General features: G+C 33.2%; 1 protein-coding gene across 1 annotated transcript; it reads left to right on the forward strand.

Moving 5' to 3' along the window:
* Nucleotides 1–1,149: 1,149 nt before the first annotated feature.
* On the forward strand, nucleotides 1,150–2,032 carry LOC145805423 (uncharacterized). The gene is made up of 3 exons (XM_082900556.1): nucleotides 1,150–1,409; nucleotides 1,517–1,664; nucleotides 1,883–2,032. The coding sequence occupies exons 1-3, from the start codon at nucleotides 1,150–1,152 to the stop codon at nucleotides 2,030–2,032; spliced, it is 558 nt and encodes a 185-aa protein (XP_082756682.1).
* Nucleotides 2,033–15,269: the final 13,237 nt, after the last annotated feature.

Here is a 15,269-nt window from a genome sequence, read left to right on the forward strand (position 1 = left end):
AGAAGGTGATCGATTGATCAACGAACTGCAGATTGTCAAATGTCAAGGGTTGTTCTCATTATTTCGTTCACAAAAGAGAGAGGTGTTTTTCGGTAAATTCTGGGAAACTTGAGCCTGAAACCTTGGTGGATTCCAAAGTGGCTCATCGTCACGGATTCGACATCGGCGTTGTGGATTCAACATTGGGCAAGACAATTCCCAGGTGAAGACAGTGGTGGAAGAGGCACATCGGAGTCGATTCAATTCGGCGTGGATTCGTTAGGTGATTGAGAGTACACTTATGTAATTCCTGTTTTTGCTTCTTAATTGATTGTTTTGTAACTTTGGTCTGTGATTTTTTATCACAATTAGAGACACTCCAATTATAATTTTTTTCACGTTAAATCATTGTGTTGATTTGTTATTGATTGTTTGATTGAGGTTGATATTCACTATTTAAAATTTGAACATAATCACAAATCAATATTTTGGAGATTTTAGATTTTCAAAAACAAATTATCAATTGTTTGATAAGAGGTTTCCACAAGCGTAATTGATGCGTAAAATGACAAAATGAGATATCTTGAAAATGCTACTCCCTTTTGTCCCAAAATAATAGTCCCATTTGGGAATTTTAATTTTTTTTAGTAGTACAATTATTACACTTTAAAAATATTAATTTTTTAAAATTATCCTTTGATAGTACATTTTTTTGAGAATATCAATTTTCATAATTGAACTTTTTGTGTTGTTAATAAATTTTAAAATGAGCAAAATAGGAAATTCATATTATTTTAGTCCTTAATTTTTAAAAATGAACAAATATTTTGGAAAATAAGGGACTAATATTTTGGTACGGGGGAAGTATCATTTTTCTTGCTCTTTTTTTTATTTTTTTTTATTTTTGATAAATTGAATTATTGGAAGATATGGAGGAATTCAAACTGACCTTCTAGTGAGAGGTAAACGAATTTTGGCCACTAAATTAATTCTACTAGTTTGATTTTTTATTTTATTTTTTACATATTGTTAAATATATAGTTTTCTCTTTTCTCATCAAAAAGGAAAAATCAAATAACACACTTTTATTTTTAACAAATAGTTTCAACCACTCATCACAACCAAAAGTTGTTCAATTATTTTAAAATAAAGTCAAAGAAATGGGAGGTGATGGATGTGTTTGTGCGGTTTCATCAAATTGTGCAATTTGAGAGGAGTCTGAATGCAACTTTTATAGCTTTGATTCCCAAGAAGGGGGCAGATGATATCCGAGATTTTCGGCATATTAGTCTTTTGGGCAATGTTTACAAACTATTGGCCAAGGTTTTGGCTAATAGGCTTCCGGGGGTGTTGGAGGGGGTGGTTTCAGAGTCTCGGAATGCTTTTGTAGGTGGGCGTCAGATTTTGGATGCAGTTTTGGTGGCTAATGAGTGTGTGGATTCGCAGCTTCGACAAGGGAAATGACAGATTATATGTAAGTTGGATATTGAGAAGGCTTATGATAATGTCAATTGGAAGTTTCTGTTGGACATGTTAGAGAGGATGGGTTTTGGGGAACGGTGGAGAAGATAGATGCATTTTTGTATCTCCACTATTCAGATGTCTGTGCTTGTCAATGGGACACCGGCAAGTTTTTTCCCTACTTGGAGAGGTTTACGGCAGGGAGATCCATTGTCTCCATTATTGTTTATTTTTGGTTATGGAGGCCTTAAGTTGATTGTTTTCTAAGGCAGTCTAAGGGGGTTTATTATCGGGTTTTGAGGGGGGGGAAGGGTCTGCCTTCCTGGTGGTTTCTCACCTTTTCTATGCTAATGATGCGGTGATTTTTTGTGATGTGGAGGCTACTCAGATTAGAAACTTGCGATGTGTTTTATTGTGTTTTGAGATGGTGTCAAGGCTGCAGGTTAATCTGGCAAAATCAAAATTGACACCAGTTGGTGGGGTTGCTCGATTACAAGTGTTGGCAGCCGTCTTGGGCTGTAAGATGGCAAGGTTGCCAGTTTCTTATTTGGGTCTTCCCTTGGGGCCTTCTTTTAAGGAGATTCGAGTGTGAGATGGAGTGGTGGACAGAGTTTAGCTGCAGTTGGTAGGGTGGAAGCGCTAATATTTGTCAAAATGAGAGGCGGCTTACTTTGATCAAGAGTATTCTTTCAAATATTTTGATGTACTTTATGTCTGTGTATGTGATTCCTGTGGGGGTGGCACAGAGGTTGGAGAAGCTGCAACGGGATTTTTTGTGGAGTGGGGGTGGAAAGGGTTTTCATTATCATTTGGTGGCTTAAGAGAGGGTTTGTTCTTTGAAAGAGATGGGGGGATTGGATGTACGGAAATTAGTGGTGCTTAATTGGGCTTTATTGGGTAAGTGGTTATGGCGTTATGTGGGGGAACGGGAGAGGTTATGGAGGAGGGTGGTAGTGGCCATGTACGAGGAGGAGAGAGGAGGTTGGTGTTCGAAGAGGGTGGTTTATTCTCATGGTCACAATTTGTGAAAGGGGAATTGGTTGGGGAGGGAGGTTTTTTGGAAGAGGGTTCGGTTTAAAGTGGGGGTTAGGGATCGAGTTCGCTTTTGGCAAGATCAGTGATGTGATGGCTTGTTTGTGGCAGCTATATTACCTTTGATTTTCGCTATTGTCACGGATGGATTGGAGTTGGTAGCTTCGGTTATGAAGGTGCAAGCGCATTCAGTTGTTTGGAATGTTCATCTTCGTCGTGCTGTACAAGATTAGGAGCTAGACCAATTGGTGGATTTTCTAGGTTTTTTGTATGGGTTGCAGAATAGATGGGATGGAATGGATTCTATGGTATGAGATGTCAGGAGTTCTAAAGATGTTTTCTCAGTGTCCTCATTTTATGGGATACTTGCAGGGGGTGTTGGTGGTGTGTTTTCTTGGAAATATATTTGGGCATCAGGTTCTCCTTCCAAGGTAGCTTTTTTTGTTTGGACAACTGTTTTGGGTCATATTCTTACTACTGATAATTTGATTCGGTGGATACATGTGTGTGTCAATTGGTGTTGTTTGTGTTGTAAAGATGCAGAAATAGTTGATCATTTACTTGTGCAGTGTCCGGTGGTGTCACGACTCTGGTGTAGGGTGGCTGCTCTTTTTGGGTTGGTTTAGGTGTAACCGGGATCGATGTTGGAAGTCTTGCTCAGTTGGGACAGGACGAGGGTGGATAAGCAGCGGCGAAAGGCTTGGTTACTTACTTCCCATTGCTTGTTGTGATTAGGGGTTAAAGCATAATAGGCGTGTGTTTCAGAATACTTGTCATTCATTTTTTTGGTTAGAAAGTAGACTTCTTATGATATTGCATAGTTGGGTTGCGGGTTCGGTTGATCCTAATGTGTTGACTTCTGTACATTTTGTGAAGGATTTGCTTACATAGTGTGCTTTTGCAGTCCACTCTGAGTGCTATTTTCCTTGTATTCTTTGTATCGTCTTAATACTTTTTAATAAAGTTTGTTTAAAAAAAAAAAAATCATGTTGCACCAATGTCATTGGTGCATATTTTGGTTGAGTTTTATGAAAAAAATTTCAAAATATAGTCTGATATAAAAAAGGGAAAAAAATAGTCAATTTTAGGGCTGAGCAAGGAATCCGAATAATCCATAATCCGATCCGGTCCAGTCCGATCTGGTAGGATTGGATTGGTTTTTTGAATCCGTAGTTTGGTTCTGGATTAGAAATTTAAAAATCCGCAGGTCATGGATCGGTTCTGGATTAAACCTCACGGTTCCAAATTGGAATCAATCCGAACTGTATATATTTAGTCTTTACTTATACCATATACCCTCCCACACTATACCATTTCTTGTTTCATATAAAAGGAAAACACTAACCCTAACGCCGCTCAACTCACTCAGCTTCACACTCTCATCTCTCACTCTCGATACTTTTTCTCTCTGTCTCTTCTCTTTCTCAGACACTCTCCGATCATCATGCATCTCCGATCATTTATCTTAGATCTTCAACCTCACACGCCGCTCGCTCACTCACTGCCTCTTACACTCACATCTCTCTCTCTCGGTACTCTCTATCTCTTCTCTTTCTCAGACACTCTTAGATCCTCCATCTCTGATCATCATCCATCTCCGATCATCTACCTTAGATCTTCAACGTCACACGCCATTCATTCACTGCCTTTTACACCCTCATCTCTCTCTCTCTTCTTTCTCAGACACTCTCAAATCCTCCATCCCTGTTCATCATCCTTCTTAGATCATCCATCTCAGATCGGTAGCTATAGCTCTCTCTCTCTCTCTCTCTCGGTGAGCTCTATATATATATATGTATGTGTGTGTGTGTATATATATTATATTTTGTTTTGGGGGGAATCATGTTCTGTTTTCTGATTTTTCCAGCCTCAAATTTGTTACATTTGATAAATAAATCTGTTTGAGCTCTCTCTCTTTCTTTCGGTGAGCTCTCTCTCTCTCTCTCTCTCTCTCTCTGTTGATCTGTAAAAAATCGCTGTTGATTGTTGATCATTGTGTGTGTATCTCAGATTATTATTCATCTCTGTTGATCATTGTTCATCTCAGATTATTTTTCTGTTTTTAGATAGGTGTGTGTATAGATCTGTGAAAAAATCTCTGTTGATTGTTGATCATTGTGTTTGTATCTCAGATTATTGTTCATCTCTGTTGATCATCGTTTATCTCAGATTATTTTTCTATTTTTATATCGGTGTGTGTATAGATCTGTTTTTATCTTTCGACTTTTATCTATTTTTAAGTAAGAGATACATGTACCGTTGTTTATTAATCAGTCTATATCATTGTTAATCAATCTATTTGTAAGTAAAAAATTTTAATCAATCTATCTGTAAGTAATCAGTCTATCTGTAAGTAATCAATTTGACATACTTGTATCATTGTTAATCAATCTATCTATAAGTAAATTTTTTTTTATATGGGACATATCTGTTTTGTTATTTAATTATGGGAATCTGTGGTCCTAATCCGATCCAATCCGTATTTAAACGGATTGGTTCGGATTGGTTCCACGATTTAAATGGATTGGATTGGTTCCAATTTTTCAAGAACCGTAGATAACGGATTGGTCTTGGTTTTATCCCAATCCGGACCAATCCGAACCATGCTCGCCCCTAGTCAATTTTTATATGATTCTCTTTTTTTAGGCAGAATAATTTTTAAAATTTTTTTAATATTTTTTTAAAAATTGAGTTTTTATTTTTTATAAAAAAGCAAAAATAAATATTAAAATTTCAACCAAATAAAGTTGCCAATGCGGTACATTTATGCATCAGTGGGCCTGTGGGCCTGTAAAACCTTCTTAGTACGCCCAACAAGGTTCTCATACCCAGCAATTCCAGGCCCACAAGAAATAGAGGAATGCCACGTATTGGCCAACAGCTTGTTGGGCCTTATGAGTAGGCCCAAGTTTTAGGGTTGTAGGACCCAAAAAGATGGTTGAATGGGTCTTTCCTATAATATAAACCTTCAAAGTACAAGTCATGACATTTACGTGTTACTTATCATAAATGGCATAAATAATTTCTTTTCGATCCTAACTTAAAAAAATTAATTATAATTAAACGTCACATAAGATATAATTAAAAAAAATTTAGAACATAACTAACACTATATTAAATTATAATCAAAAATCACAAAGGTTATAACTGTCACATAGGAGGCTTTTTAGCCCCTATTGGAAGAATACGGTCCAAAACAGCGGTTCAAACATTACATATAATTCATAATCATTATATTTTTTCTCTCACAAAAAGTCAAAAAGTCCTTCCCAAACGAGATTTTTTAGCCCCAGGCTAAAATAGTCAAAAATTCAAAAAACCAACCCACTTCCTAAACCAACTTATACTCTATCATATTCTTCAATCCCTCAATACAAATGATCAATATTCTACATTCTTCATCGATCATACTACCATAGAACACTACGGCCATGTTTGTTTGGGCAGACTGGATTAGCATTCCCATGACTAATAGTCCTAGGATTACGAATCCGTTGGATTATGTATCCTATCTTAACTAATAGTCAAAGTTTAAAATAATTAGTCTCTACTTTAATTGTTTAACCAAACATCGGATTAATAATTTTATTGGACTATTAGTCCAATCACAAGCTCATGTCCACCCAAACAAACATGACCTACGTGACCATACTCCTGAATTATCAAATAATCACCATCACACCTGGGATATATGATATATATCTTTTTGAGAGTGTGTAAATAGAATTCTTCAAATATTATGTAAAAAAAAAAATTTTTGAAATCCTAGCAATTATTAGATTGCTTATACCTTAATTTATAAGGTTTCTTAAGTATCATTCATAATAAATTTGGTCAAACATTGCTACTTCTGAAGCAATTTTAGGTGTGAAGGAATATTTATTTGCACATAAGGTTTGATTAATGATAAATTATATGGTCTACGAAATACTGTTAATTAAGATTAGTTCAGTTGACCACTCTTGTATATTTAGGTTTGAGTGATATTATATAAACAAAAAATTCATACATAATTTTCATATATAATGATGTAGTTTATTATGGACCATTCACTTCAAAATAAAATATCATTGAATATGTTTTTATTTACAATAATAACATTATCATATCATCCTTGTAGAGTTTTTTTTTTAATAAATTGGATGGATGCTTAGAATTTTCCTTTAGGTTTAGGGAATAAATCATTGTCAAAATTAAAAATATCTTAATTTATGAAAAATGTATGAGACTTCTAATAAAACTTTCAGAATTTCACCCACAATGATATGAAATGATAAGTGTCAACTTTTGATTTGTCACATACTCAATTATATAAAACTCTACTTCCTTATCACATCATTAAGAGTATATTTAAGAGTCTCAAATGTGGATCTCTAACATTACTCTTAATGTATTTCCTATTATATATTTTTTTTGTTGGATTGGTTGTCAACCTTCTAGATATATATTAGGAGTGTTTGGAACTGTTACAACAAATTATAAATCATAACTTAGTAAATTATAGTTGACTTTAATCATAAGTTGCAAGGGCGGACATAGGATTCGTCGATGGGGTGGGCTAATATTAAGGTAAAATTATACAATATATTTTAAGTATAACCACATAAGAAAAAAGAGAATTTAATAATATAATCTAGATTAATTTCAAAATTTATTGATTAGAAACAATCTAACTAAATTGTACTCGACGAGTCTTTAAAGATTCGAATTCATCAATTACAGAATCTAAATCAATTTTCAAAAAGCATGAAAAACAATATACTTTATCCTTTGAAGGACTAGCCAAAAGAATTGTTTAAACCAAATATGTTAAAATCGTCGATTCTGCTTTCCAAATGAGAACCTAGGATACTCAAGATTAGGTTGATAAGACCCCAAGTTCACATAAGCTCGTCTAATTTCATCATGTTGATTAACCGAATATTCATAAATTTGCAAGCGTAAACTAAGATCCCGTTCAATAACAATTGAATCAAATTCTCTTGGTCTATTTGCTTGAGGCATGGAAGGCGGGGTTACACATCAGAAAATGAGGTTTCAACAACATTGAATGCTGTACTACTAGACTTTTGTTTTGATTGATCGAATAAGAAAAGGGTTTTTCCTTTTTTGAGTGTGGAGGTTCCATTATTTATAACCTAAAAAAAATTAAAAAAATTTAGCCCTATTTAATATTAAACCAAAGTACATTTGCAATAATTTTAAATATTAGGGTTTTATATATATTCTCAATCATTTTTATTTAAGCTTTCATTATTTTTATATATGTCCAAAAAAAACTCATTCAAAGTTCAAAAACTAAGAGTAATATAGAACATTGAACAAGGTAGCATCATAAAAAAATTAAAAGCAATATAATATTTGTCGCATAAAGATGAGATTTCAAAACCATTAATTGTTAATCAAATCCATTCTCAACCAACGAAATTAAATAAATGGTTAACTACACTTACCAAAAATGTTAGGAAAATGGAACTGTTGCAGGCTGCTGGAGACGCCAGAGAGGGTCGCTGCCTATCTATTGGAAGATATGAGGATTGCTTTGGAAGATTTGTTCTTCAAACAAATAAAAACCTATTGGGCTGCATATCTATTTTGTTTGGTAAGTATTGGGTTGTTATTGAGCTGCTTATCTAAAAAACAAACAAAAAAAACTATTCACCCTTGTTTGGGGGCTGGGCTGGGTTAGGAAAAAAATTTCTACAGATTTTTTAAATTTTGGGCTAGGCTGCAGTCACCTATGCCCAACCCTAGATCCGCCCTTGATAAGTTGTTAATCTGTAGTTGCTAGATTGTAGATTTAAGTTGTTGAGTAGTAGTTGATGAATAAACTATGAAATAGTTTTTTAATGTGTAAATGTCTTTGTTATCTTGTTAATTGTAAATTGAATTAATCTTTGTTAGTTGTAAATTAAATTAACTTTTATTTTTTATTATTAACTACTAGCCTACATTTCTCATATAAAAAATATTTAAAAAAAAGTGCTCACAGTCCATCTTTTTCTATTTTCAAAAATAAAAATAAAAAATTCTAAGGACATAATCATAAAAAAGTTGTTATAATCAAAAGCTGATAATCAGAAGAGGGGGACAGTCAACTTTTTTAAATTAAAATAAGTAATTAGAATCAGAACCGATTTGATATAAATATAATCAAACTGTTTAAAATAATTTTTTTAAAGTCAGAATTTATAAAAAGGTATACCAAACACTCCGTTGTATTATTGTTAGACAACGATTGTCCAAATAGATGTAATTCTCCATATCTTTGTAATCTCACACACAAAATAAATAAATAAATCCGCAAAGTATTAAAAAATAATTCTTCTCCAGTTCATTTTATAATCTCTTACTAGTTGACAAAAAATAAATAAATAAAATTACCCACAACGTTGAATTTTTTTTTTTAAATTGCCTTTAGTGGATTTTTTAAATTTTATTTGTTTATTTATGGGTGAATTACACTAACACCTCATGAAGTTTTTGTTTGATACAGATTTCTCCTCACATTTGAAAAATTACACTTACCCCTGTCAGATTAAAATGACATATTTGCCCCTTATCTTTTATACATATAAAATAATACAGATATTTTGTTCATGTCATTTCAAGGGAAATAACAATCATTTTCTCTGGCTTAGCTCACACAAAAAAAAAAAAATTGAGATTTTTTATTTTTCTTGTTTTTTTTTTAATTTTTACTAATTTTTTTTTTTTACTTTTTAGATACACTTAATCTAGATATACTTAAAAAGTATAATATTTTATGATTTTTTTTTAAATTCACCTAATATAAAAAATATAAAAATATAAAAATTCAATGCATTATCTTATTTTATTATATTCAATGGATTTTTTTTTAAAAAAAATTATACAAATTTTATACTTTTTAAACGTATCTAGATTAAATTGATCTAATCTAAATATAATGATGGAAATAAAAATAAAAAATTATATTCATATATAAAAATTTATACAAAAAATATCATAAAAATGTTGTGATAGTGATATTATTGTAAATATAAATCATGTTTATGAGTGTTTTGTTTTAAAGTCAAATATCACCTTAAACTATATCTTGTGTTTGAAAATTCTATATAAAATTTATGTTTATATATCATCACTCAATAAGAATATGTTCAGGTATAATTCAATGATGGAAAGTTGTAGAATGTAGTCATGATATAGGAAGAAGAAGAAATGATAGGAAAAAGGGCAAGATTATTTAAAAAAATTTAGAGAACGACATCAGCAATCTAGGGGGAATTTGTAATAAGATTACAAACCTCAGGGGTGGAAATGTAATTTTTCAAATGTGAGGGGAGATTTGTATTAAACAGAAACTTCAGGGAGTATCAGTGCAATTTACCCTTTATTTTTTAAGTTCATCTAATTTAGTACGAGTTAAGAAAATTTATTAGAAAACCTTCTTTCAAGCACTTGTATCTCAATTAATTCATAAAATATTTTTATATTTCAATAAGTCCTGTTATTTTAGACATTTAATTCACCAAATCTTAATTCTCATATTTAAGGTATTTTATGGACAAATTTACCTTTACAAATATTTGTTGAACCCTTAGCAACTTGGTGTTCACTATTTTGAACTATTTAAAATGTTCTATGATGTAAACATTCACATCAAATAAATTTGATAGTGTGATAGAATATTCATATTGTCAATGTGAATATTAATACACACTTCACCCTATTATTATCAGAGATGTTTTGGTAATTATGTTACTCAAAGACTTATTGAAATATAAAAAAAATAATTTGGACGGAATGAAATATAAATAGATGAAAAGAAATTTATGAATAAATGGCCCAGAAGTTAAGAGTGAAAAGTTTTTTTAATTTCTTTTTAAAAATTACTAAAAACAAAAAGGTCAATAAAAATTGTTAAAATGGCAATGGTGAAGGCCACTTTGATGCTTGACTAGTTAACTATTATGTGTGTTTATGTTATTTCATTCATGCTTTGCTCCCCAAGAAAGTAACACTTTTTAAGTACTTAATGGTAGTCAAATTAATCACATACCTTCATCCAATAAAAACATTTTTTAATGACCACAAATTTGTAATAGTCATGCAAACAAGTTGGATCTATTGTATTTAACTAATGAAAAATTATACCGCTTATGTGCCAACTAAAAAGGCACCATCAACCAAATGAAAGTTAGGTAGGTGGACAAGTTATAAATATAGTGAGAAAGCCGCGTGACACGCACCCCACTTATGCCCAGTCCAATACAATTAATTTTAATTTTTATATTTATTTTATTTTATAAATAAAATATTTCAAAAAGAATTTCTTGTTTAAATATAATTAGTTTCTATAATAGATTATAATATTTATAGTGATAATTTGTTTAAAATATACATATATATATATATATATATAATTTATATTTGGGTGAAGATATTCACTGTTCAATGAGTGTTTGTTAATTTTCAAATAATAATTATAAAATTTATAATTTCAATGCACATTTAACATATTTTCATTATATATTTCTTATTTTAAATACATTTTTTTATAAAATTTTCAATCTTAACCATAGCCCATTTGATTGTCTTCGAAATTTGCCGTTATATTTTTAGAGAATCATAAGTATAAGCAACGTTAAAATGATCTAATTTTGTTATGTATTTTAATTTTAATTTAAAGTTCCTAACATCATGTTGATCTAAACGCGATTGCTTTGTAGGGTGGTGCAGTGTTTAAGACTTTTATCTTCTTTTTTATTTGAATTTGTCTTTGGAAGTATTTGCTCTAATTACTGCTTCGAATGAAATTGTTGCCTTTGTTTTTTTCTCTAAATTTGATGACGCTGGTTCTACTCACTTTCCTTTTAATATTGGTTTTTTTTTTTTTTGTGAACTTATATATTTTTTATTTTATTAATATAATTTGTTTTAACAGTTCTCAAACCCAAAAAAAAAAATCTTAACCCTATTTTAAAACATTAAAAAATTGTGTAAAACGTAACTGTGTGAGTGATTTTCTGACCACACTGCCTGCTTAGTAACCAGCTGGAGAGCACCGGCAGAATAGATGGCACCTGGCTGACCTGCAACAGAAAGAGAAGATTCCGGCAGTGGTTCGTCCACCCGGGGGCACTCCGACGATCAAGTCAGTATATCTCTCAAAGATAAATCAAGTGCTAAACTCACAAGTTTGAGTATCAAAAGCATACCTTAAACCCATGGGGGTGCCTCTCTTTTATAGCCAACATAAACCTAGTCCCAATAGAAGCCTAACTTCTATGGACTCAGGATTACTGCTAACCTTGGACTCCTAGTTGAATTAGGATACACTCTCTAAGAGTCCTATCTTTACCCAAACTGAAGTCTTCTCCCATTCTAGGACTCTTGCCGCTCATCCGCTTATCTCAGATTTCGATATCTTCGGAGGTAACCTCGGCCTATCCGAGATGACTTCGGCATAACAATCAGGACACGTGGCACCTCGGCTGACACATCGGTGTTACCTTGGCCACGTGTTGGTACTCAGAAAATAAATCCCCACAACTGCCCCCTAGGTTCTATTACCTCGGCATTCTGAGGTGATAGAACGTACACTGTTCATTCATCTGTGCCCCTCTGTCTGAGATCAAACTCGCCGACCTCAAAGTTCCTTGGACTTTACTGTCCACTTCTGTCAAGTATCAAGCTTCATGCTTTCCAAGCTGCTCGAGATCACACCTCCTAGCCGAGGTTCTTGTTCCATTAATTCGTAAACTCCAAGAGCTTTGCAACTGTTCCACTAACATTCTTCGGTGGGTTCCCGACTTCCAGTCATCTATTTGACTCCAGCGATCTTCTTATCGGCGGTCATTTCTCTTGGTAGGTTCATAAACTCTTTTATTAAGCTCAATCTTTCATAACTCTTTTGATCTGTTTACTTACCCTCTGTTGTCTTCTATTTTCGTCTGTTTTCAAGTTTTGAATTGCTTGAACGCCTGGCACTGTTCTTGCTATATCCGCTTTCTGTTACTAGCATCGTGTCTGGATCATTACTTTCTTGTTCTTCACATATTTACTTAGTGCCTGTGCACTTGGCTTTATTCTTGAACTTTGTCGTTTTCTTGACTCTGATTTTTTCTCTTTTTCATTCAATCCTCTAGCTTTTTCTCTTTCTAGCTCCTTTGCTTAAATCCGTCATTGTTCCAAGCTTTCAAGCTCTGCAACTATTTTCGTTCCTCTTCTCCGGTGAAGCTTACATCATTCTGTCATTTTCACATCCGTCGTCAGACTTCGGCAATTCTCATTCCGGCTTCCCTCTTTCTGGTAAGCCACTGTTCCTTCTGGTTTTATTTCTTGTTGTTTTCCAAGAAACTCTACTTCATTGTTAATCACCATTATTGTTTTACCCGTTGTTTCCAAATCATCATCTTGAATACATACTGTTCACACATCTGTTGATTTCTGCCACTGTTCTTGGCTTGACACACCTGTGCAATCTTTTTGTCTTGATTTCCTGATAGCTTCATCACCATTCTTGATTACGAATTACATTCTTGTTTTTATTTTCTATGTCTTTTTTCAGATTCTTGCTTTCAATCCTTGCCTTCAAACTCCGAGGTGCCAATCGCCGAGAAGAGCTTTGATCAAACTCTTCGGGAGATCGATGCTGAGCTCGAGGCCAAGAAGGCTGCTGAGAAGTCTTCCCAACTGTCTTCTATATCCTGCCACTGATGCCGAGTAGTTTTGTTTCCTTCTTTTACTCCTTGTACCTTGTACCTTGTACTTTGTCCTTCTTTGTATGCTTTTAATCCGGCCGACGTGCCATTTTTGTAGTCTGAATAATTTATTTTTCAATATTCAGGCCGAAGTGCCTTCTTTCTTCTTTAAATGCATTTCTCTAATTTCTTCTTTGAATGAATGTCTTCTTTTTTCTGCTCTTGTATGATTCTACACTTAGAATAATTTGCATTTCTTCAAAGTACACATTGACTGTGCAATCTCTTCGGATAAAATACCTCTGTCACAACTTCTAATCTTGCTCATCTCGGCCTTGTCCTCACACTTGAAAATATTGTAACAAATATTTTCACAAGTGTTGCTTAGGACTTGTCACTTTCTCAATGTCTTCTATCAAGACTTCAATTTTTCATATTTCAAGTTTTGACAACCTGGTAGTCTCGGCAAGTACACAAATATTGCTTGAGCTTGACTTTAACTTGTAAATTTTTCTCAAAAATTTCAATAAGTGTTTTAACCATCATCATTTATCATAACCTCGGCTTAACTTCAACTTGTAAATTTTTCTCAAAATTTCAACAAGTGTTAAACCATCTTCCTTTCGATACGATCTCGGTTTAACTATAACTTGTAAATTCACACATAATTTCAACAAGTGTAAAACATCATCTCGGTTTAACTTCAACTTGTAAATTCACACAGAATTTCAACAAGTGTTAAATATCATCTTGGTTTAACTTCAACTTGTAAATTCACACAGAATTTCAACAAGTATTAAATATCATCTCGGTTTAACTTCAAGTTGTAAATGCACACAAAATTTCAACAAGTGTTAAATATCACATCGGTTTAACTTCAACTTGTAAATTTACACAGAATTTCAACAAGTGGTAAACATCATATCGGTTTAACTTCAACTTGTAAATTCACACAGAATTTCAACAAGTGTTAAATATTATATCGGTTTAACTTCAACTTGTAAATTCACACAGAATTTCAACAAGTGTTAAATATGACCTCGGTTTAACTTCAACTTGTAAATTCACATAGAATTTCAACAAGTGTTGAACATCACCTCGGTTTAACTTCAACTTGTAAATTCACACAGAATTTCAACAAGTGTTAAATATCATCTCGGTTTAACTATAACTTGTAAATTCACACAGAATTTCAACAAGTGTTAAACATCATATCGGTTTAACCAACTTGTAAATTGCTACAAATTTCAACAAGTGGTAAACATCATATCGGTCTAACCAAGTTATAAATTGCTACAAATTTCAACAAGTGGTAAACATCAAATCGATTTAACCAACTTGTAAATTGCTACAAATTTCAACAAGTGGTAAACATCATATTGGTCTAACCAACTTGTAAATTGCTACAAATTTCAACAAGTGGTAAACATCATATCGGTCTAACCAACTTGTAAATTGCTACAAATTTCAACAAGTGGTAAACATCATATCGGTTTAACCAACTTGTAAATTGCTACAAATTTCAACAAGTGGTAAACATCATATCGGTTTAACTAACTTATAAATTGCTGCAAATTTCAACAAGTAGTAAACATATTCTTCTTCTCTCTGCCCCCTGCATGGTTTCTACGTACTCCTTTACGAACCTTATAAAAGGTCTTCAACCTGGCTAACTGCAGTCCAACCTTGTGTGTTTTCTTTTTTTATCTTCTGGGATCTGAGATCTGCTCACTAAGCTCTTCTCTTCTCGGACTTAAGTGCCGAGATCTTGTCTGTTAGAATCTTGGATCTGCTCACTCTGGTTGAGCTCTTCTCTTCTCGGACCTACTCACCTAGGCCGAGATCATGTCTTCTAGGATTCGGGATCCAGGGTCTGGAATCTGGGATCTGCTCACTTAGGATAAGTTCTTCTATACTTGAATGTTATCTCCTTGGGAGCACTCATGCCCCATGTCTTTGCATCCCTTCTGGAAGGGTCTTCGTTCCTCCGCAAGTATATATCCTTTCATATCTGGAGGTCATCTTCGTTGTAGTATCCGCTTCGATCTGTTGTCTTTGGTGCGTCACCTTTCTGGCTGGCGTCTTTCACTCCGTGACTCTGGTCACGAGTTT

This window comes from Camellia sinensis, chromosome 13 (genome assembly GCF_055761805.1).
Source record: "Camellia sinensis isolate YWXY chromosome 13, ASM5576180v1, whole genome shotgun sequence".
In the NCBI taxonomy this organism is placed as follows: Eukaryota; Viridiplantae; Streptophyta; class Magnoliopsida; order Ericales; family Theaceae; genus Camellia; species Camellia sinensis.

Coding starts and splice junctions, on each gene's coding strand:
- LOC145805423 (XM_082900556.1), top strand. CDS start 1,150: ATGGATGTGTTTGTGCGGTTTCATCAAATTGTGCAATTTGAGAGGAGT. Junction 1,410..1,516: donor GCAGTTTTGGTGGCTAATGA/GTGTGTGGATTC, acceptor TGGACATGTTAG/AGAGGATGGGTTTTGGGGAA. Junction 1,665..1,882: donor GATCCATTGTCTCCATTATT/GTTTATTTTTGG, acceptor TCAAGGCTGCAG/GTTAATCTGGCAAAATCAAA.